At 44.3% G+C, this 23,318-nt stretch overlaps 2 protein-coding genes across 4 annotated transcripts in view; both read right to left on the minus strand.

Moving 5' to 3' along the window:
• Nucleotides 1–2,836: 2,836 nt before the first annotated feature.
• On the minus strand, nt 2,837–6,773 carry LOC139388474 (endothelial cell surface expressed chemotaxis and apoptosis regulator). Of its 2 annotated transcripts, XM_071135156.1 has the most exons (11): nt 6,449–6,773; nt 6,108–6,158; nt 5,789–5,905; nt 5,624–5,686; nt 5,312–5,434; nt 4,759–4,890; nt 4,547–4,642; nt 3,671–3,704; nt 3,501–3,571; nt 3,216–3,304; nt 2,837–3,087 (listed from the first exon to the last, which is right to left on the minus strand). In XM_071135156.1, exons 1-11 carry the CDS (start codon nt 6,504–6,506, stop codon nt 3,079–3,081), a joined length of 843 nt encoding a protein of 280 aa, XP_070991257.1. In that variant the 5' UTR covers nt 6,507–6,773; the 3' UTR covers nt 2,837–3,078. The 2 variants fall into 2 exon arrangements, with proteins under 2 accessions (XP_070991257.1, XP_070991258.1); XM_071135157.1 differs by lacking the exon at nt 6,108–6,158 and having other exon boundaries at nt 2,881–3,087; nt 6,449–6,713.
• Nucleotides 6,774–7,184: 411 nt separating this feature from the next.
• Nucleotides 7,185–23,318, minus strand: part of LOC139388557 (protein phosphatase 3, catalytic subunit, alpha isozyme) — a 103,256-nt gene continuing 87,122 nt past the window's right edge. The window contains exons 7-14 of one of the 2 annotated variants that reach the window (XM_071135288.1): nt 21,423–21,500; nt 21,180–21,274; nt 13,804–13,929; nt 13,453–13,536; nt 13,111–13,195; nt 12,832–12,929; nt 11,160–11,210; nt 8,761–9,081 (exon numbers count right to left, since the gene is read on the minus strand). In XM_071135288.1, coding sequence (XP_070991389.1) covers nt 8,891–9,081; nt 11,160–11,210; nt 12,832–12,929; nt 13,111–13,195; nt 13,453–13,536; nt 13,804–13,929; nt 21,180–21,274; nt 21,423–21,500 — 808 coding nt within the window. In that variant the 3' untranslated portion in view covers nt 8,761–8,890. Of the gene's footprint in view, nt 9,082–11,159; nt 11,211–12,831; nt 12,930–13,110; nt 13,196–13,452; nt 13,537–13,803; nt 13,930–21,179; nt 21,275–21,422; nt 21,501–23,318 lie in introns of both variants that reach the window. The other variant, XM_071135290.1, reaches the window with a different exon arrangement.

Genomic DNA, 23,318 nt, shown 5'->3' on the forward strand with positions numbered 1-23,318 from the left:
CTCCGGTTCCTCTGGTGATGTAGAGGTTAACCCAGGCCCTGTGTGTCCAGAGGCACTCTCATTTGTTGACTTCTGAAACCGTAAATGCCTTGGGTTCATGCATGTTAACATCAGAAGCCTCCTCCCTAAGTTTGCTTTATTCACTACTTTAGCACACTCCTCCAACCCTGATGTCCTAGCCGTGACTGAATCCTTGCTTAGGAAGGCCACCAAAAATTCAGAAATTTCCATCCCCAATTACAAAATTTTCCATCAACACAGAATTGTTAAAGGGGGCATAATTGCAATCTACTGTAGAGATAGCCTGCAGAGTTCTGTCATACTATCCAGGTCTATTCCCAAATAGTTCGAGCTTCTACTTTTAAAGATACATCTCTCCAGAAATAAGTCCCTCGCTGTTGCTGCTTGTTATAGACCCCACTCAGCTCCCAGCTGTGTCCTGGACACCATATATGAATTGATTGCCCCCCATCTATCGTCAGGTGACCTAAATTGGGATATGCTTAACACCCCGACAGTCCTACAATCTAAGCTAGATGCCCTCAATCTCACACAAATGATCAAGGAACCTACCAGTTACAACCCTAAATCCGTAAACATGGGCACCCTCATAGATATCATCCTGGCCAATACACCTCTGCTGTTTTCAACCAGGATCTCAGCGATCACTGCCTCATTGCCTGCATCCGTTATGGGTCCGCGGTCAAACGACCACCCCTCATCACTGTCAAACGCTCCCTAAAAGACTTCTGCGAGCAGGCCTTTAAAATTTACCTGGCTAGGGTATCCTGGAAGGATATTGACCTCATCCCGTCAGTAGAGGATGCCTGCTTGTTCTTTAAAAGTGCTTTCCTCACCATTTTAAATAAGCATGCCCCTTTCAAAAAAAATTGAACTAAGAACAGATATAGCCCTTGGTTCACTCCAGACTTGACTGCCTTTGACCAGCACAAAAACACCCTGTGGCATACTGCACTAGCTTTGAATAGTTTCCGCGATATGTACATTTTCAGGGAAGTCAGGATCCAATGCACACGGTCAGGAAAGCAAAGGCAAGCTTTTTCTAACAGAAATTTGCATCCTGCAGAACTAATTCCAAAAAGTTTTGGGACACTGTAAAGTCCATGGAAAATAAGAGGAGCTCCTACCAGCTGCCCACTGCACTGAGACTAGGAAACAATGTCACCACTGATAAATCCACGATAATCGAGAATTTCAATAAGCATTTCTCTACGGCTGGCCATACTTTCCACCTGGCTACCCCAACCCCGGCCAACAGCTCTGCACCCCCTAAACGATATCATAACCACCATCAATAAAATACAGTACTGTGCAGCCGTCTTTATCGACCTGGCCAATGCTTTCGACTTTGTCAATGACCATATTCTTATTTGCAGATTCAACAGTCTTGGCTTCTCAAATGACTGCCTCGCCTAGTTCACTAACTACTTCTCAGATAGAGTTCATTGTGTAAAATCGGAGGGCCTGTTGTCCGGACCTCTGGCAGTCTCTATGGGAGTGCCACAGGGTTCAATTCTCAGGCCGACTCTTTTCTCTGTATTTATCAATGATGTCGCTCTTGCTGTGGGTGATTCTTTGATCCACCTTTACGCAGACAACACCATTCTGTACACATCTGGCCCTATTTTGGACACTGTGTTAACAACCTCCAAACGAGCTTCAACGACATACAACACTCCTTCTGTGGCCTCCAACTGCTCTTAAATGCAAGTAAAACGAAATGCATGCTCTTCAACTGATCGCTGCCCGCACCCGCCCACCTGACTAGCATCACTACTCTGAACGGTTATGACTTAGAATATGTGGACAACTATAAATACCTAGGTGTCTGATTAGACTGTAAACTCTCCTTCCAGGCTCACATTAAGCACCTCCAATCCAAAGTTAAATCTAGAATCGGCTTCCTATTTTGCAACAAAGCCTCCTTCACTCATGCTGCCAAACATACCCTCGTAAAACTGACTATCCTACCGATCCTTGACTTCGGCGATGTCATTTACAAAATAGCCTCCAACACTCTACTCAGCAAATTGGATGCAGTCTATCACAGTGCCATCCATTTTGTCATGAAAGCCCCTATATACTACCCACCACTGCGACCTGTATGCTCTCGTTGGCTGGTCCTCGCTACATATTCGTCGCCAAACCCACTGGCTCCAGGTCATCTATAAGTCTTTGCTAGGTAAAGCTCCACCTTATCTCAGCTCACTGGTCACCATAGCAACACCCACCCATAGCACGCACTCCAGCAGGTATATTTCACTGGTAATCCCCAAAGCCAACACCTCGTTTGGCAGCCTTTCCTTCCAGTTCTCTGCTGCCAATGACTGGAATGAATTGCAAAAATCACTAAAGTTGGTGACTTATATCTCCCTCACTAACTTTAAGCGTCAGCTGTCAGAGGAGCTTACTGATTGCTGCAGCTGTACACAGCCCATCTGTAAATAGCCCATCCATCCAACCAACTACCTCATCCCCATATTTGTTTTGTTTTTTTTGCTCTTTTGCACACATAAATTGCTACATTTTAATTACTTCGCCACTATTGGCCTATTTATTGCCTTACCTCCTTACTTCATTTGCACACACTGTATACAGATTTTTCTATTGTGTTATTGACTGTACGTTTGTTTATCCCATGTGTAACTCTGTGTTGTTTTTGTCGCACTGCTTTGCTTTATCTTGGCCAGGTTGCAGTTGTAAATGAGAACTTGCTCTCAACTGGCCTACCTGGTTAAATAAAGGTGAAATAAAATAAATAAATAATATATATATATATGAAACAGAACACACAACATTGTCTCCATAAAGGCAGTTTTGATATCATCACACAAATACATGTGATATTTGTATTAGAATGGCAACATGTAGACACATCGGACACAACGGTAGGCCTAGTTGTAGCTTAATGTATAATATCTCCACAGCTATGAATTCAGGTGCTGTGTGGACTCCCGGTAACTTGATCTCAGGTGTATAGAACAACCACTGTACTATTTTGTTTGAGTAGTTTGGTGATTTCTGTGTTTTGGAACGGAACATCTAGGTTCTTTATTTTCACACCAGCTGAAAAAAATAACACAATATGTAGTATTAACTTCAAACCATTGGATATTTGCTTTTATCTATTCTCTATAAGAAGTGGTTGTATCCATTGCAGTTAGTGCTGGTGAAGAGTATTTTCCTGAGCCCACCTTGTTGTTCAATAGGTCCCTGTTTTGCTCCTGCTCCTCATAGTCCAGTGTTGTACTGTGAATGGAGGAGACCTGGGGGGAGTCTGTGTCTGGGGAAAAAGAGAGAGATGTTTTAGGCTCACACCATGCTCCCACGTGTCTTGTATCACTGTGAATAGCGAGCCCATTCCCCCCCCCCAATAATCATCAGCAATTATAGCTATTATAAAGAACAAAAACAGAGGTCCCTCAATATTGGTTTGGGGACTATTTCAAAGTGAAGCACTACTGTGACATTTTCCCTACCAGTTTCTGTGTTAATGGTCTTCATGGAGATCAAAGTGATGCTCTCTTTTTCTCCACTAAACGTGACATTGCTATGGAGAAAATAGATGAATTACAAACAGAAACAGAGACACATTCAGTGTTGTCGTACCCTATCAACACTATGCATGTGTATACTTTGGTGTGCATACCTTTCAGACACCACAGAATCACTGCTCTTTTTACCTGTGGAACAGAAACTGTGGTGATTCTCTTTGTCTGGCATGTTTGACATGATGTTATTCACTTACTATAACTACTCTCTTCTCAAGCGGGCATGGCCATAACTCTGGAGTACCCCAGGCATTAACAAGGCATTCTGCCTTATCCCAAGGGTTCTCAGCTATAAGCGCTGCTTACCGGTGGGACCATGTGAACTGTAACTAAGGCGCTCTGTTTTAATGTTTAGAAACGTCAATAATCATTGCTTGCGATACACTTTTTTCTAAACATATGGAACTTATCTTCCATATCAGTGAGAAATAATCTTTCAAATAAATAATATACACTTACTGTCGCAGGTTTGCACAGATGCATACAGCTGTTTGTCTCCAGCTGACAAACTACAGTTCCGCTACACCTCCTTCCGAGTTCTGCTTACACACAGATGTTCGGAGCATGCTATATAGCTAATTAGTACAGGTGGTTGTCTCCGTTGTTTGTCTTCCTTAAACAAATGCTGTAACATGGGAATATGGCTGTGGGGGAACACTAACCCTAACCCTATAAAGCTGTGTGGGAATTTACATATATATTTTTTAAATATAATTTCTCACTGATATGAAACATACATTCCTTATGTTTCCAAAACTGTACCGCAAGCCAAAGTGTGTTAACGTTCAGAACGAGCGTCAGGGCTCTTAACAAAACTTCCCCTGGCCAGAAGATACCGTCATGAATAAACGTTAATGGTAGTTAGCGTCTAAGAAGAGAGATCTTTACAGGTGTTAACATGGATACACATAACATACCTATAGATACTGTTACTCTCATGTATCCATTCTCTCACATGAATCCTTTACATTTACCTTCCTCCTTGGAGTTGCTGCACTTGTCTTTTAGGTTGACCACTGTTACTAAAACCACCATGATAATGATGAGAATGAGGATTAAAGTCATGACACCTGTAGGGGAGCAACATCCCAGACAGAGTTAGTTGTACTCCACCTGAGTATAGGACATTAACGTTGCACTGTTACATAACAACGTTTTAATCATCATCATGTATCGTTAAGCATACCAAAGGCAAGCATGGTGAGGCTCTTGCCCGGTGACTGAGTGGGAGGGATGTCTGTGTGTGTCCCTTTGGGTCCCTCAGGGGAAGTCACAGAGGTCGAAGTGGTTGCTGTTGCAGCAGCCGTTGATCCGAAGACTAAACACATAAACAGGCATGTAAGTCAACTTACAGAAAACACTACATGAGAAATGCTCATTTTCAAAGATATTAGGACTAGGAGATTGTTATACATGTAAGGATGACCGTAAATGCAGCTTGTGATCATAACACACAAGTGACATGGCCAGGTCACAGTTGTGAATGAGAACTTGTTTTCAACTAGCTTACCTGGTTAAATAAAGGTGAAATAATGTTTTTTTAAACGTGCACTGTGAATGACACATGGCTTTCTCAGAATTCCTCACCTCTGTAAAGCACAGCTAGCAAATCAGAATTTCCTGGCTCATGATTTCCGAATACTATCCAATAACAGGATGTGCACACCATTCAGACAAAAGGCACATCAACTTATCATCAGCAGACAGAGGACTAAGACAGACAGAGAAATAGTGTTTACCTGGTCCAGCAGCAGTGTCTTGTGAGGGGGTACTAGGTATTTTAGCCTGAGCAGAGCTTCGGACGTTAGGACACGATAGTCGAGGTGAGGATGTGGGTGCCTCATTGTCACTGCTGGCATTTCCTGAAACACGTCCACAATAACATCAACAAAACTCTTACTGCCCTAGGTTTATTGTAGCCCTCTGTTGGACGCTAGTAACACAAGGATTTTGCTACACCCGCAATAACATCTGCTAAATATGTGTATGTGACCAATAACATTGGATTTGATTTTGATTTAGTACAGAATGCTACATTTTCTCTGTATTACCAGGTGAGGCTGTTGATTGATTTGACTGCAGGGCACTGAGGGTTGTCACAAGAGGGTTGTTCCCTAGAAAAACAACAAAATGAATGCAATACTTCCTCTCAGTTCTACTCAAACATTAGCAATGAGAAAACACAGCAGATAAGCCCTATAGAAGACCAGAGTTACCTGGCGGTGAGAGTGCTGGGGATGATGTCACATCAGTCATTGGATGGGCTGTAGTTGGGGTTGTTGCGCTGCCAGCCACATGCATAGTGTTGGATGACAGTGTTGTGGGTGAGGTCACTGTGGGTTGAAACATCTTCATCAAATAACAGTGACCTACATGGTCAGGTGATTCTTGAATTTTGACTACAATATCAGTTTCTGGTGATGGTTAAACAGCTCTGGTGATCAAGCAGTTCCCTAGTCAAAATAATTTATCCAACCAAATTAATTAATTCTTGGCCAGAGTCAGGGAGTTACAGCAAACTAGGCCTAAACTCACCCATGGGAACATCTGTCTGGTTGGTCAGATTGATGGCAGATTGGGCTGAAACTGTAACAAACAGCTCTAGTAAGGTCTGGCTTCCTCTGAAAACTACAGTATCAAAACAGCTTTTGTCCTCTGGCTAATTTAACACATCTGATATCATTAAAAAGCACTATATTTAGTCATCTCCTGTTTTTCTAGCGTGATACAGTTAATGTACAACTACAATTTCTATCAAGAGAGAGGAAACTTCTCAAACTTCTGTCAAACAGAGAGTTGAAAGACTATTGAAGCAATATCTATGTAAGACTAGTGCCCGTAATCTGGCCGCATTGCCTTTATTCATCTAAACCTACCTGCTGGAATGAGGAGAAACACACTCAGCAGAGGGATAGGATACAGAAGCAGATCCATGTCCAAATCCACAGCGTTTCCTCTGTCTGGAGCTTTGCAAATTCCCACTGTGTGTATGTATTATTGAATGTGTAAAATGTGTGGGGTCACTCAGGGCAAGAGAACCCACTGTCATGAACGTACTAGAGAGAGTATGGAGTCTCTCTGAGTGTGTCCGTGTGTGGCAGCTGTCTCAACTTGTGGCCTGGGTGTGTGTCTGTGTGTATTTGCCTGTGTTAATGAGAGAGTATGGTTAAGGTCCTGGAAGCGAGATGTTGCCGTCGTGTTGCATAGAGTGGTGGTTAGTAGCTACTTGCCCTCTACCGTGGGTTCAGTGTGAGGTGGGAGTGGTTGCCAGGACCTGTCTGACGCTGTTCCCAGAGTTTCCTGTGGAAGAATGGCAGGAAGCAGATGGAATGCCCTAATGGAAACGGTAGAGAAAAGCACATTCGCCCACTGTTTGGGATTCAGGTTGACTATGAAAAAGCAGTTCCCTTAAACTGTGAAGCTGCCCATTTTACACACACACACACACAAACACACACACACACACACACACACACACACACACACACTTCATCCCACGGAGCATATTGTTTGGGCGCGGCCTAAATTGTGAAAAGGCATCCTATTCCCATCATGTTGCACAATGTGAGAATATATTTCCTATCTATCGATGAGAAACTGGAAGCCACACTATTGGTTCATGCATATTTTATTCAAGAGTAAAAAACGTGATTTGTCCCATAGGGCATGCTTACAATGTGTTTATGAAGTCAAATGGCCCCAAAAAAATTACAAGAAAAAATTGTCACAAAATTCATAAAATTCCTTCTTCAAAATAAACCACGTCTAGACCAAACAAGGATCAGAAAACAGTGGAAGGAAAACATAACCTTAAGCTTAATCGTGAGAATAATACCAATATCATCAAGAATTATAATGAGAATATAGTGTTTTCCTTTTAAAAGGAAGTGAGACAGGATTTTCATTGTGTCCAATTTGTTTACATTTGAACAAACCATGCGATCATGCTTTGGCAGCCTGAATGTTGCTTTTCACTGAGTAATATGTTCATTCACACAACTGAACAACTTCTGTACACCAACAGAACAGAAAAAGGCTTCACACCTTAAAAAGAGCATATCTGCCTGTACAGCAAAACAATCAAATTAAATAAATCAAGAGTAATATAAAAAACTCAAAAACTCAAAATATTGATGAAAAAAATGAAAAAATAATAATCAAAGGAAGCAAGAATAAAAAATTATTATATATAAAACAAAGGGGAACTTTACAAATAAAATTTGATGAAATAAATAATTCAAGTCTACTATATTGAAACATCACAATTATAATTTCACATATCAATTAGAAACTTAATTGCATGCATCGATGCGTTCCATACCGTGGATGCTGTTAAAAAACGTTGTTTTCGTTATTGTCCATCTTTATAATTCCTTATATATATATATTTTAGATCATATTTTACTGCAACAGAAGATTTGACGTTCTATGTGCATTCTCTCTTTAGTTACAGGCAGGTGAGAAACAATCAGGTAGAGGGTGACAGAAGGTAGACCCAGAGCTGGGACTGCAGCACCTAAACATGACAGACTGTGGCTTTGGTTGGTGGAGAGGCCACAGTCAAGCCCATGTTCCACCTCTACCCCTTCCCCCGCAGGCTCATGGCATCTTACCACAAAATAAATCAAGAAAGAAGAGTTTTCAGGTAAGATCGCATTGCAAGTAGTAAAATCTACATATTTTTCATTTTCAAATGTCCTTTCTTACAAACAAGATTTAGTATTTTTTTAAATTTGTATTCATTAATACTAGTAGCAAAACATGTTGACTAGCAAGATCATTTCTGTAGGAGATGAGATCTTGAATGAAACTCTGATTCGAAATAGTAACATGTGTGTGTGACATGGGTACTGTACAAGAGTGTCTTGTGTCAGACCCCATGAGGACGTACTGTAACAGACATGGGAGAACGCGTGGGACTCCAAACCCTGCCCTCTTGGTCTGTGAGTGGATTGAGAGCGGGAACAACAAACATGCCCACAGGACCACACCCCTGGCCCTCATCCCAACAGGTTCCCCTACATCCCGCCCCGCTGGCCTCCTCTCCTCCCCCCTGTCCTAAGCTCTGGCCCCACTCCCTTCCCTTTGTGGGGACCTGGCGTATAAAAAATAAACCACCCATTTGAACGAGATGTAACATTTGATTTGTTTCTCTAATTGGATGAAAGAGCAGCAGGCGGTAGATGCAGATGTTGTGTTGTGTCTGTGGGTGTGTTATGTTATGTCTATATTCTGAGGCCTGATATCACGATTTGGCGATGTCTTGGCGCACAGCAAGGCAGTCACATGGACTCTGGGGCGGGCCGTGGGGCGAAACATCACTGACTGTTGCTGTTGTCATTGTCATTGTCTTCCGTGCCGTTGGCCTCGGACATGTTCATCTTGCCCATGGACTGTCCCACGTGGCTGACCCCGACTCTTCGGGGAGGCATGCGCTCATTGATACGGTCTAGGCCCTTGGCCTCCTCGAAGCTGGCAATCTTATGCTGGGGAGAGAACCCACGGATGGCTGCAGGGAGGACAGGTGGGAGGAGAGAGAGGACATACAGGGGATCAGTATCACTGTATCATGACATAATTTATACATTAGAAACATTGATTTTAAATCCTTTGATATACCTCTTTGTGCACTCTCATAGGAAAATGGTTAAACATAACCTACATTATATGCTTTTTACATAAAATATTATTGGGAAGTACCATACTTTGGCCTGAATGTAATAGGCTTCATTTAGACAGGCAACCCAATTCTAATTCAACACAATTCTGGTCTTTTGACCAATCAGCTCTGAAAAAAAATCTGCTGTGAAAAGATCTGATATGATTGATCAAAATATCACCTAATGTTGCAGGCGTAAAATAAACATACTGGTTTTGAGAAGAAGAAAAAACTGCCGGGGGAGGTTCTCTTCTGCACTGTTCAACTAATCCAGTGAAGGTGGAGCAGGGGTTAAGATGGAGTGTCGCCTTGTTTAACGTCCAAAAGTGGAAGTCGTGTCACAGGCTTTCTTTCCATTTCCCATGGAAATCGGAAGATCCAGTTGTTGGGGACTCGGCAGAGGATAGAAATGGGCTGCCTGTCTAAACGCAGCCTTTGAAAGTGTTTCTATTTTTGCTACGTTCATGTCACACAGCAGTTATCTCCCACGTGGGTTCTCTCTCAGTCAAAGCTAGCATTGTGAGTCTAGAAAGACATCTGAACACAGTTTAGAGTAAATAAAGACGATTTGAATAGATTTAATTGTGGACAGAGTGATATCAGAAACCTTAAGATATCCACAGGCTCCTCAGAGAGAAATATCTGAGAGAGTGAGTCAACGACACAGACAAACAACCACAACTTACAACGTTTACAACAACAATAGAACCCTTGTTTACTAGAATTGCACACTTGTTTACAACAAAAGCACCCTCCTATACTAGAATTGCACACTTGTTTACAACAATAGAACCCTTGTTTACTAGAATTGCACACTTGTTTACAACAAAAGCACCCTCCTATACTAGAATTGCACACTTTTTTACAACAATAGAACCCTTGTTTACTAGAATAGCACACTTGTTTACAACAATAGAACCCTCCTTTACTAGAATAGCACACTTGTTTACAACAATTAGAACCCTTGTTTACTAGAATGGCACCCTCCTTTAGTAACTTAGACAAACTTCCCCTCGTGGAAAAGCAACCTTGTTTGCTAGAATAGCACCCTTGTTTACGGTTGTTATAATTACGTATCATGAAGCCAACATGACATTACAGTACTAGTTGCATGACATAATCATGTTGCTCCGTACATCGTCGGAAGAAGAAGCAGCGAGTCATCTCACTCGCTCCTTTTTTCTGGTTCATATACAGACAATGAACTAAGCGGACCAGACCCAGCTGCTAACGCATTGGTGCCTATTGGAGAGCCACCCCTTAAGCAGACCGGATCTCTAACCATTTTTTTTCAATGGTAAATGGCCTGAGTGGGACATCTTCATTTATTCACTATCTTTGGAGACTCTATTGTTCACATAGATGACACATCATGCTCATGATATCATTCATTTGACTTCATGATGCATACTGTATTTCACCTTAGCGCTCGCCTGTCTCCTGTTCTCCCTGCATGCGATGCATCTTTCAACCAGATGGGGGCGGAAGATAAGCCAAATCCCAAAAAATAAAAGAAGGAATCATGCCTGAGCATAAAATACCCGAAACTATCATGCAGCTCTTGGTAGCACCTCACTTTGCATGGCTTAAATTACTTGCATACAATAACAAATCCATGTGTTTATATTTATATGTAAGGTATCAAACTTGATCAAACTTCGAAAAGGCTTTGTTTTTCCTGAGCACACCATGTAATTCATGTAAAATACATCTCTTGATCCTTACATCATAACTGATATAGTTGAGATATCTTGTAATCAAGATACTGCAAAGTTCTGTGCTACCCATTCTAAATCCAACTGTCCCCCTGATAAGTTGTTAAATGCAGGCTGAATATGTACTACTATTGTAACTTATGGGTAGTTGACCCAATGCATGTCCTGCAGGCCAGCCTGCTGATAGGGGTGGGGTGGGGGACACAGCTTTACCTTCTCCATCCTCAGTTTCTGTGTCGATTGCTTCAATGGCCTCGGTGGTGGCTGGGGGGGAAAGGAGGGGAGCGAGTTACTTCTGACAAAGCCATGCAGAATGCAGAATGCAGCCCCCGGCGGTAGGTAGGCAGCTAGCTAGAGACCAGCAAGAGACCAGGCAGTGAGAGACGCATGTACCGCAGCAACACAGCCAGACTGAGTAGCCAGAGGCCTGGGGAACACCCCAGGGCTGGGCTTGAGAGACTCTGGAGGGCCACAGGACCTGACTGAACTCGGGTAACATTGTGGGAGGCATCCAGAATTTCAAAGGTCAACTCAATGGGAGTAAACACAGGTGAGGTGAGACAACTGGTGAGGTGAGATGGTGAGATGACTGTTGAGGTGAGATGGTGAGACGACTGGTGAGGTGAGATGGTGAGACGACTGGCGAGGTGAGACGACTGGCGAGGTGAGACGGTGAGATGATTGGCGAGGTGAGATGACTGGCAAGGTGAGACGGTGAGACGATTGGCGAGGTGAGACGGTGAGAAGATTGGCGAGGTGAGGTGAGACGACTGGTGAGGTGAGACGGTGAGACGATTGGCGAGGTGAGACGACTGGTGAGGTGAGACGATTGGCGAGGTGAGACGACTGGCGAGGTGAGATGACTGGCGAGGTGAGATGATGAGATGACATGACATGACGAGATGACTGGTGAGATGAGATGACGAGCTGACTGGTGAGGTGAGATGACGAGCTGACTGGTGAGATGAGATGACGAGGTAACTGGTGAGGTGACTGTTGAGGTGACTGGTGAGATGACGAGATGACTGGTGATTGGTGAGATGACGAGATGACTGCTGAGGTGAGATGAAGAGATGACTGGTGAGGTGAGATGAAGAGATGACTGGTGAGATGACGAGATGACTGGTGAGGTGAGATGACGAGATGACTGGTGAGGTGAGATGATGAGGTGACTGGTGAGGTGAGATGATGAGGTGACTGGTGAGGTGAGATGATGAGATGACTGGTGAGATGACTGGTGAGGTGAGATGACGAGATGACTGGTGAAGTGAGATGACGAGATGACTGGTGGGGTGAGATGACGAGATGACTGGTGAGGTGAGATGACGAGATGACTGGTGAAGTGAGATGACGAGATGACTGGTGAGGTGAGATGACGAGATGACTGGTGAAGTGAGATGACGAGATGACTGGTGAGGTGAGATGACGAGATGACTGGTGAGGTGAGATGATGAGGTGACTGGTGAGGTGAGACGACTGGTGAGGTGAGATGATGAGGTGACTGGTGAGGTGAGACGACTGGTGAGGTGAGATGACTGGTGAGGTGAGATGGCGAGATGACTGGTGAGGTGAGGTGAGATGACTGGTGAGGTGAGATGACTGGTGAGGTGAGATGACTTGTGAGGTGAGATGACTGTCTCTCTAGTGTCAGCTGTGGCTAAAGGGGGCAGAATCTGCAGGCCTCCAGAGTCAAGGGTCGCTGCCCAAACCTGGGTCAGAAACAAAGGGACCAGAGGACGAATACGAAGACAAAGACCCACGGAGAGAGGGAGAGCGACGGAGACTGTGACAAAGAGAAGAGTCACAGTGATAGAAAGAGGAACGGACAGACAGTGAGGGAATGGAGGGAGGGATAGAACAGCCCTGGCCTGGGCCTCGTCCTCACCACTCTGTAGGGTCTGTTTGCCCCCGGAGAGCACACCGCTGGGCAGCATGCCAGTAGGCGTCAGACCCTTCAGCGTCAACACGTTCTCACTCTCCTCCCTGCAGGACACACGGAACAGCACCACACACAGGTCAGAGGACATCCACAATGGTCACTCCTGTATGCTTCTACTGTATATCCACTCTATTATAATAACTCTATGCTCAGTATTAGAGATGTGCTCATGTGCAACAGCTACAGTAGAAGGCTGATGTGAGGCGAGGTGGAGAACGTTTTCACCGAAGCACTTTGAACATCGTGGCCATTTTCCCAATGGCGCGGATTTTGTTCCTGATCACCTCCTTCCGAGCTGCAGCTGCGTTGGCTAGAAAGAGACAACACTCATTTTCAGATATCAGGAGTGAGTCTATGGGCCACATTGAAATGATCCATTTCTATTCTTTACTGGTAATTCAATGAGCCCCTCATAACAAATAAACACCCAGAGGACATATCATCTACGAATACCATAATAGTACGTGCTTTTACTTGTTTATAGGGACCTACTGTATGCCAGGGAGAGGAGTGTGAGACACTGCAGTTCTAATGGGCTCTCAACAGTACTGGATACCAGTGACTCACCATCTAAGATCTCTTGGTCGTCTCCGTCGTTCATGAGCTCGTCGTCAGAGCAGATGCTCAACACGTTCACCAGCATCTCTGTGACTGGAGAGAGGTCAAAAGCTATTACAGGAGGCTGCTGTACATATTGGTTTACGATAAAATGTAGCAAGAGGGTAAATCGGTCATCTCTGAGCCCATCCGTCAGAGAACATGGACGTGTCCTGCGGAATGTTTGTCTAGACTAGCAAATGAAGATGACTCTCAGCACTCAGCTCAAATGAATGATTCAAATGATTAAAACAGTACAGTAGAGTCATCATTACGCATAGACATGGTCTACTAAGGATTGGGAAAGGGTGGTAGTGGTACCTTTCTCCCCCACAAACGGCAGGGACCAGGTGAACACGTCCATGAAGTTGGGCAGCCAGTAGGGATGAGGGGAGCAGTTGAACTGCCGGATGTTCATCACGTTGTTCTCATACTTCAGTACTGCAGCTGTGGAGGGGAATGTAAACATACAGGTCACGTAAACATAAAAATGTCTGCATCTACAAGGATACACACATACTACACAAAACATAGTAGGTTTACGGAAAGAACACAGTAAGAAACATCCATCAGTGTGTTGAGCACATCACGCTGTACATCACTGAGGGGTACATTCATCACGCTGTACATCATTAATGCCGTGGATTTCTCAATTTTGAGCCCACTCCTATATCAATGGCGCAGCATGCATTATTTTGCTGCACGCATATGCATGACAATACGTTTGAAATCCTGTCAATTCCCGAGACGGCATTGTTTTTTCCCTCTCACACCAACGTTTCATGCCTCCAGTTGCGGACAGAAAACGGAGCATAATGATGTGCTTCTTCTGCAGGCATATTCACAGTGACTGGAAGGACCAAAGAAGGTCATTTTGAAGAAAGCACGTCTTTGAAACAGCAGTGGTTGATGGGAGCTAGCTCTTGGATTATTATGAAAATGCTTTCCTATTTTACTTCCACTATATACAGAATAAGCATGATATGACTTTTGTTTCTTGACAAACAGATACTACAGGAAGGAACCTTTTTATTCAAAGAGGTAACACAATCCATGAAATCAAACAAACTATTTGTCGAAAAAAAATAAAAGACATCTGTATAAAACAATGAAGGACATCTAATAATCGATCTAATCACACCAAGAGTAGAGGTCTAGTTACACACCGGCTGTTCAGAGTATCCTGAAGATAGTAGGCTGGAGCAACATTCATAGTCTTATGGGGCTGCACATCTTAATATGTGTATGTGTTTGTGTGTGAGAGAGACATTGACACAGTGAAAGAAACAGACCGAGACAGAGGAAGAGACAGAGACAGAGGCATAGTGACAGAAAGAGAGAAACGGAACGAGAGAGAAACAGAGGCACACGGAACGAGAGAGAAACAGAGGCACAGGACAGATAAAGAGAAAGAGACAGACTGGCAGAGACAGACAGAGAAAAAGACATTGCAACAGGCAGAGACAGAGACAGAGGAAGAGACAGAGACAGAAAGAGGAAGAGAAAGGGACAGAGACAGAGACAGAAAGAGAAAGGGACAGAGACAGAGACAGAAAGAGGAAGAGAAAGGGACAGAGACAGAGACAGAAAGAGGAAGAGAAAGGGACAGAGACAGAGGAAGAGAAAGGGACAGAGACAGAGGAAGAGAAAGGGACAGAGACAGAGGAAGAGAAAGGGACAGAGACAGAGGAAGAGAACGGGACAGAGATAGAGGAAGAGAAAGGGACAGAGACAGAAAGAGGAAGAGAAAGGGACAGAGACAGAGACAGAAAGAGGAAGAGAAAGGGACAGAGACAGAGGAAGAGAAAGGGACAGAGACAGACAGAGGAAGAGAAAGGGACAGAGACAGAAAGAGGAAGAGAAAGGGACAGAGACAGAGACAGAAAGAGAAAGGGACAGAGACAGAGACAGAAAGAGGAAGAGAAAGGGACAGAGGAAGAGACAGAAAGAGAAAGGGACAGAGGAAGAGACAGAGACAGAAAGAGGAAGAGAAAGGGACAGAGACAGAAAGAGGAAGAGAAAGGGACAGAGACAGAAAGAGGAAGAGAAAGGGACAGAGACAGAAAGAGAAAGGGACAGAGACAGAAAGAGGAAGAGGAAGAGAAAGGGACAGAGACAGAAAGAGGAAGAGAAAGGGACAGAGACAGAGGCAGAAAGAGGAAGAGAAAGGGACAGAGGAAGAGACAGAAAGAGAAAGGGACAGAGGAAGAGATAGAGACAGAAAGAGGAAGAGAAAGGGACAGAGACAGAAAGAGGAAGAGAAAGGGACAGAGACAGAAAGAGGAAGAGAAAGGGACAGAGACAGAAAGAGAAAGGGACAGAGGAAGAGACAGAGACAGAAAGAGGAAGAGAAAGGGACAGAGACAGAAAGAGGAAGAGAAAGGGACAGAGACAGAAAGAGGAAGAGAAAGGGACAGAGGAAGAGACAGAGACAGAAAGCGGAAGAGAAAGGGACAGAGACAGAAAGAGGAAGAGAAAGGGACAGAGACAGAGGAAGAGAAAGGGACAGAGACAGAGGAAGAGAAAGGGACAGAGACAGAGGAAGAGAAAGGGACAGAGACAGAGACAGAAAGAGGAAGAGAAAGGGACAGAGACAGAGACAGAAAGAGGAAGAGAAAGGGACAGAGACAGAGGCATAGTGACAGACAAAGAGAAAGAGACAGACAGAGAAAAAGACATAGCAACAGGCAGAGACAGAGACAGAAAGAGGAAGAGAAAGGGACAGAGACAGAGACAGAAAGAGGAAGAGAAAGGGACAGAGACAGAGGAAGAGAAAGGGACAGAGACAGAAAGAGGAAGAGAAAGGGACAGAGACAGAAAGAGGAAGAGAAAGGGACAGAGACAGAAATAGGAAGAGAAAGGGACAGAGACAGAGGAAGAGAAAGGGACAGAGACAGAGGAAGAGAAAGGGACAGAGACAGAAAGAGGAAGAGAAAGGGACAGAGACAGAGGAAGAGAAAGGGACAGAGACAGAGGAAGAGAAAGGGACAGAGACAGAGGAAGAGAACGGGACAGAGATAGAGGAAGAGAAAGGGACAGAGACAGAAAGAGGAAGAGAAAGGGACAGAGACAGAGACAGAAAGAGGAAGAGAAAGGGACAGAGACAGAGGAAGAGAAAGGGACAGAGACAGACAGAGGAAGAGAAAGGGACAGAGACAGAAAGAGGAAGAGAAAGGGACAGAGACAGAAAGAGGAAGAGAAAGGGACAGAGACAGAGACAGAAAGAGGAAGAGAAAGGGACAGAGGAAGAGACAGAAATAGAAAGGGACAGAGGAAGAGACAGAGACAGAAAGAGGAAGAGAAAGGGACAGAGACAGAAAGAGGAAGAGAAAGGGACAGAGACAGAAAGAGGAAGAGAAAGGGACAGAGACAGAAAGAGAAAGGGACAGAGACAGAAAGATGAAGAGGAAGAGAAAGGGACAGAGACAGAAAGAGGAAGAGAAAGGGACAGAGACAGAGACAGAAAGAGGAAGAGAAAGGGACAGAGGAAGAGACAGAAAGAGACAGGGACAGAGGAAGAGATAGAGACAGAAAGAGGAAGAGAAAGAGACAGAGACAGAAAGAGGAAGAGAAAGGGACAGAGACAGAGGAAGAGAAAGGGACAGAGACAGAAAGAGGAAGAGAAAGGGACAGAGACAGAAAGAGGAAGAGAAAGGGACAGAGACAGAAATAGAGACATACACATAAAGAGACAGAGAGAAACAGTGGCACAGGACAGTGACAGAGAAAGGAGATGAGATGATCAACCATTAGGTGCCCCTCTTGAGCCCCAGAAGTGAAGTGCGGACACTGTTTCATCAGGAGATATAAAGCAACATGGAGATGGCCAGCCATACCGACAGTCCCTCCCACACTCTTACCATGGCTCACTATCCATCTCCATCAAGCCACACAATGAACAGCACCCACCAACGCACATATGATCCAACATACATTCACTACGTATATACTGGTTCACATAGACTCATACGTTAACACTACAAATACATACCCTTATATATCAAATACAATACACAAAAAATATGGAGAAATATTCAGACCCTTTGACTTGTTCCACATTTTGTTTCTGTCACGTGTGCTCCCTCTCCGCCTCTAGGTCATCAGGCTGCTCACAATGGCGCACACCTGTCACCATCGTTACCCGCACCTACGCGACGTCAGACTCACCTGGACTCCATCACTTCCTTGATTACCTGCCCTATATATGTCACTCCCTTTGGTTCCTTCCCCAGGTGCCATTGTTTCATGTCTGCGTTGTTCAAGGTTCTGGTTTTGTATTATGTTCTGTTTATTTTATTAACACTCACTCCCTGAATTTGCTTCCAGACTCTCAGCGCACATCCTTACAATTACATTACAGCCTTCTTCTAAAATTGATTACATAGATTTTTTTCCCTCATCAATCGACACACAATTCCCCATAATGACAAAGCAAAAACAGTTTTTTAGAAAAGTTAGCTAATTTATTAAAATAAAAAAACAGAAATACCTTATAACTATTCAGACCCTTTACACAGTACTTTGTTGAAGCTCCTTCGGCAGCGATTACAGCCTTGAGTCATCTTATGTAATATGCTACAAACTTGGCACACCTGTATTTGGGGAGTTACTCCCATTCTTCTCTGCAGATCCTCTCATGCTCTGTCAGGTTGGATAGGGAGCGTCGCCGCACAGCTATTTTCAGGTCTCTCCAGAGATGTTCAAGTCTGGGCTCAGGCTGAGCCACTCAAGTACATAAAGAGACTTGTCCCGAAGCCACTCCTACGTTGTCTTGGCTGTGTGCTTAGGGTCGTTGTCCTGTCGCCCCAGTCTGAGGTCCTGAGCACTCTTGAGCAGGTTTTCATCAAGGATCTCTTTGTACTCTGCTCCGTTCATCTTTGCCTTGATCCTGACTAGTCTCCCAATCCCTGCCGCTGAAAAACACCCCCACAGCATGATGCTACCACCACCATGCTTCATCGTAGGGATGGTGCAAGGTTTCTTCCAGACGTGACACTTGGCATTCAGGCCAAAGAGTTCAATCTTGGTTTCATCAGACCAGAGAATCTTGTTTCTCATGGTCTGAGAGTCTTTAGGTGCATTTTGGATGTCATGTGCCTTTTACTGAGGAGTGGCTTCCATCTGGCCAATGAGCTCAATTTTGATTGGCTCAAACGCATTAAGAAGGAAAGAAATTCAACAAATTAACTTTTCCACAAATTATTATTTGGGAGAGCTTGGCTGGTGACACTTTCAGTGATTTATTTATAATTCAAGGCACACTTAACCAGCATGGCTACCACAGCATTCTGCAGCGATACGCCATCCCATCTGGTTTGCGCTTAGTGGGACTAACTATTGTTTTTCAACAGGACAATGACCCAACACACCTCCAGACTGTGTAAGGGCTATTTTGACCAAGAAGGAGAGTGATGGAGTGCTGCATCAGATGACCTAGCCTCCACAATCACCCAACCTCAACCCAATTGAGATGGTTTGGGATGAGTTGGACCGCAGAGTGAAGGAAAAGCAGACAAGTGCTCAGCATATGTGGGAACTCCTTCAAGACTGTTGGAAAAGCATTCCAGGTGAAGCTGGTTGATAGAATGCCAAGAGTGTGCAACGCTGTCATCAAGGCAATGGGTGGCTACTTTGAAGAATATCAAATGTAAAATATATTTAGATTTGTTTAACACTTTTTTGGTTACTACATGATTCCATATGTGTTATTTCATAGTTTTGATGTCTTCACAATTAGTCTACTATGTAGAATGATTAGGTGTCTCCAAACCCTAGACTGGTACTGTGTACAGTTTGAGTAGGTGTCTCTAAACCCTTGACTAGTACTGTGTACAGTTTGAGTAGGTGTCTCTAAACCCTAGACTGGTACTGTGTACAGTTTGAGTAGGTGTCTCCAAACCCTTGACTGGTACTGTGTACAGTTTGAGTAGGTGTCTCTAAACCCTAGACTGGTACTGTGTACAGTTTGAGTAGGTGTCTCTAAACCCTTGATTAGTACTGTGTACAGTTTGAGTAGGTGTCTCTAAACCCTTGACTGGTACTGTGTACAGTTTGAGTAGGTGTCTCCAACCCCTTGACTAGTACTGTGTACAGTTGAAGTCGGAAGTTTACATAAACTTAGGTTGGAGTCATTAAAACCCGTTTTTCAACCACTCCACAAATTTCTTGTTAACAAACTATAGTTTTGGCAAGTCGGTTAGGATATCTACTTTGTGCATGACACAAGAAACTTTTCCAACAATTGTTAACAGAAAAATTATTTCACTTATAATTCACTGTATCACAATTCCAGTGGTCAGAAATTGACATACACTAAGTTGACTGTGCTTTTAAACAGCTTGAAAAATTCCACAAAATTATGTCATGGCTTTAGAAGCTTCTGATAGGCTGATTGACATCATTTGAGTCAATTGGAGGTGTACCTGTGGATGTATTTCATGGCCTACCTTCAAACTCCGTGCCTCTTTGCTTGACATCATGGGAAAATCAAAAGAAGACCTCAGAAAAATAATTGTAGACCTCCACAAGTCTGGTTCATCCTTGGGAGCAATTTCCAAACGCCTGAAGGTACCACATTCATCTGTACAAACAATAGTACGCAAGTATAAACACCATGGGACCATGTAGCTTTCAAACTGCTCAGGGAGGCTGTACTCTGGTGCAAATCAATCCCAGAACAACTGCAAAGGACCTTGTGAAGATACTGGAGGAAACAGGTACAAACGTATCTATATCCACAGTAAAACAAGTCCTATATCAACATAACCTGAAAGGCAGCTCAGCAAGGAAGAAGCCACTGCTCCAAAACCACCATAAAAAAGGCAGACTACGGTTTGCAACTGCACATGGGGACAAAGATCGTACTTTTTGGAGAAATGTCCTCTGGTCTGATGAAACAAAAATAGAACTCTTTGGCCATAATAACCATCGTAATGTTTGGATGAAAATGGGGGAGGCTTGCAAGCCTAAGAACACCATCCTAACCGTGAAGCACAAGGGTGGCAGCATCATGATGTGGGGGTGCTTTGCTGCAGGAGGGACTGGTGCACTTCACAAAATAGATGGCATCATGAGGCAGGAAATTTATGTGGGTATATTGAAGCAACATCTCAAGACATGAGTCAGAAAGTTAAAGCTTGGTCGCAAATGTGTCTTCCAAATGGACAATGACCCCAAGCGTACTTCCAAAGTTGTGGTAAAATGGTTTAAGGACAACAAAGTCAAGATATTGCAGTGGCCATCACAAAGCCCTGACCTCAATCCTATAGAAAATTTGTTCGGCAGATCTGAGGAAGTGTGTGCGAGCAAGGAGGCCTACAAACCTGACTCAGTTACACCAGCTCTGTCAGGAGGAATGGGCCAAAATTCACCCAACTTATTGTGGGAAGCTTGTGGAAGGCTACCCGAAAAATTTGACCCAAGTTAAACAATTTAAAGGCAATGCTACCAAATACTAATTGAGTGTATGTAAACTTCTCATCCACTGGAAATGTGATGAAAGAAATAAAAGCTGAAATACATCATTCTCTCTACTATTATTCTGACATTTCACATTCTTAAAATAAAGTGGTGATCCTAACTGACCTAAGACAGGGAATTTTTACTACGATTTAATGTCAGGAATTGTGATAAACTGAGTTTAAATGTATGTGTATGTATATAAAAACTCCACAAATACATGGAATAGACAGACTGACCTTTGTTGTTGTAAACGTCAAGGTAGTTTGGCGCTGAGAAGATAGTGATGAGGGAGGGGAAGCCGGTGGTTTGGCTCTTCCGGTACATGCGGTAGCTATAAGACAGCACAGATAGAGAGGGGGATGGGTTTTCAGGTTAATCATCTGGATGAATCATGAATCGTATTAAAGCTAAAAGTGTTTGTAAGAGAGAGAAAGAAAAATATACAAAGAGAGAGAGAAAGATGTGGTGTTGGTACATACCCAGCATCTTGTGCTTCATGTGCTCGGATGACTGATAATAAGTTATTGTTCTGTAGGAACTCACATACAGCTGGATAACTGCACGGCAGAAAAAGGAGAACAGGTTTAGGGATGGCATATCTAAATTCACACTGTTTGACACATATAACAGAGCAACACAGCTAGCACTGACCTATGTAACCAAACAAAATGCAGAATACATACTGTAAGTATTGTGTAACGGAGCATATCTGAATACGCAGTGGAAAAACACTATATGACTATAGTCACGAAACAGAGAATACAATATGATACCCCTGGTCCAGCCACAGACTAGAACATTGACATTGTCCTACAACACAACAAAACAGTTCAGAGCGTCAGCAGGCGTCAGTGTGTTGTTATCAGAGCACTGCTCAATATGATGTGAGACAGAGCAGCCCAGCCCTTCCCAGGCCAACCCAGCCCATCCCAGCCCAGCCCATCCCAGGTCAACCCAGCCCATCCCAGCCCAGCCCAGCCCATCCCAGGTCAACCCAGCCAATCCCAGCCCATCCCAGGCCAACCCAGCCCATCCCAGCCCAGCCCAGCCCATCCCAGCCCAACACAGGCCAACCCAGCCCAGCCCATCCCAGGCCAACCCAGCCCATCCCAGCCCAGCCCATCCCAGCCCAACCCAGCCCATCCCAGCCCAGCCCATCCCAGGCCAACCCAGCCCAGCCCATCCCAGCCCAGCCCATCCCAGGCCAACCCAGCCCATCCTAGCCCATCCGAGGCCAACCCAGCCCATCCCAGCCCATCCGAGGCCAACCCAGCCCATCCCAGCCCATCCCAGGCCAACCCAGCCCATCCCAGGCCAACCCAGCCCAGCCCAGCCCAGCCCAGGCCAACCCAGCCCAGCCCATCACATCACACAGCTCCCAGTTCGCCCCAAAGCAACCTAATACCACTCACTGGCTCAAAAACACAACAAACCATGTCAGCTATTATTTGACTGCTAACTGGCTGTCAGTTCTACCCTGACAGGTAATGTGAGATTTTTTGCTACATTTCCCCATCCTTTAAGCCAACTGTTAACAAGATGGCCGGTTTGACAGCATTGTTCCTCCGCCTCTCTCTTCTCCCTTGACACAGATCACTCCTTCCCTTCCATCTCTCTTCCTATCACGTGCTCCAGTTTGGGCTGGAGGAGTGGGTTGTCATAGCAACAGCTCATTGCAGAGCCCCAGGGGAATTGTGGGATAGATGGCAGTGTTGAGCTGATACCGGCCCCTGCCCGGACTCTTGTTTTACACCCACGATGCATTTCAACCGCCTGGTTTGGAGTAGGAGGTTCCTATGCACATGTCTACTCCTCCTCTCATCTCCTCTACATCCCTCTCCTTCAACCTCACAACCCCCACCAGCAGTCTAATGTATCACCCCTCTGTATGTCACTCCGTCCTGCTGATTCAGACAGAGATACAGTTTTAGCTTCAGCTTGATTCCATTCCGATTCCTGAAGGTCTGAAAATGTATATGGTCATATAATCGTATAGTCTATTTTGTGAGATGATGAACAGAAAAAAGAGAGACTATGATCGCCATAATTAAAACATGCACATTTCTGTTAAATTATCAGATTCATAAAATAACAGGATAACAAAGGTTATGAAAAAATGGTATGCACATGCTGACGACTCAAGCTCACATATTGATTGGCCCGAATGTGCATAGTTTTTTAATCCATGGCTCAGTGGGTCAGAGGAGGGAGTCTTCTCATATCTGTGTCAGATTTGGCACCTGGGGCGTTTCTCTGAACCTGTGTACTGGTAAAACTTTCAGATGCTGAAACCTTAGGGTTACAGGGTGACTGATGAGAATCATTACAGAGACTTTCCCTGAAGAAAACATTATAACCCCTCACTGACAAACCAG

The sequence above is a fragment of the Oncorhynchus clarkii genome, chromosome 29, assembly GCF_045791955.1.
Source record: "Oncorhynchus clarkii lewisi isolate Uvic-CL-2024 chromosome 29, UVic_Ocla_1.0, whole genome shotgun sequence".
NCBI classification, from domain to species: domain Eukaryota; kingdom Metazoa; phylum Chordata; class Actinopteri; order Salmoniformes; family Salmonidae; genus Oncorhynchus; species Oncorhynchus clarkii.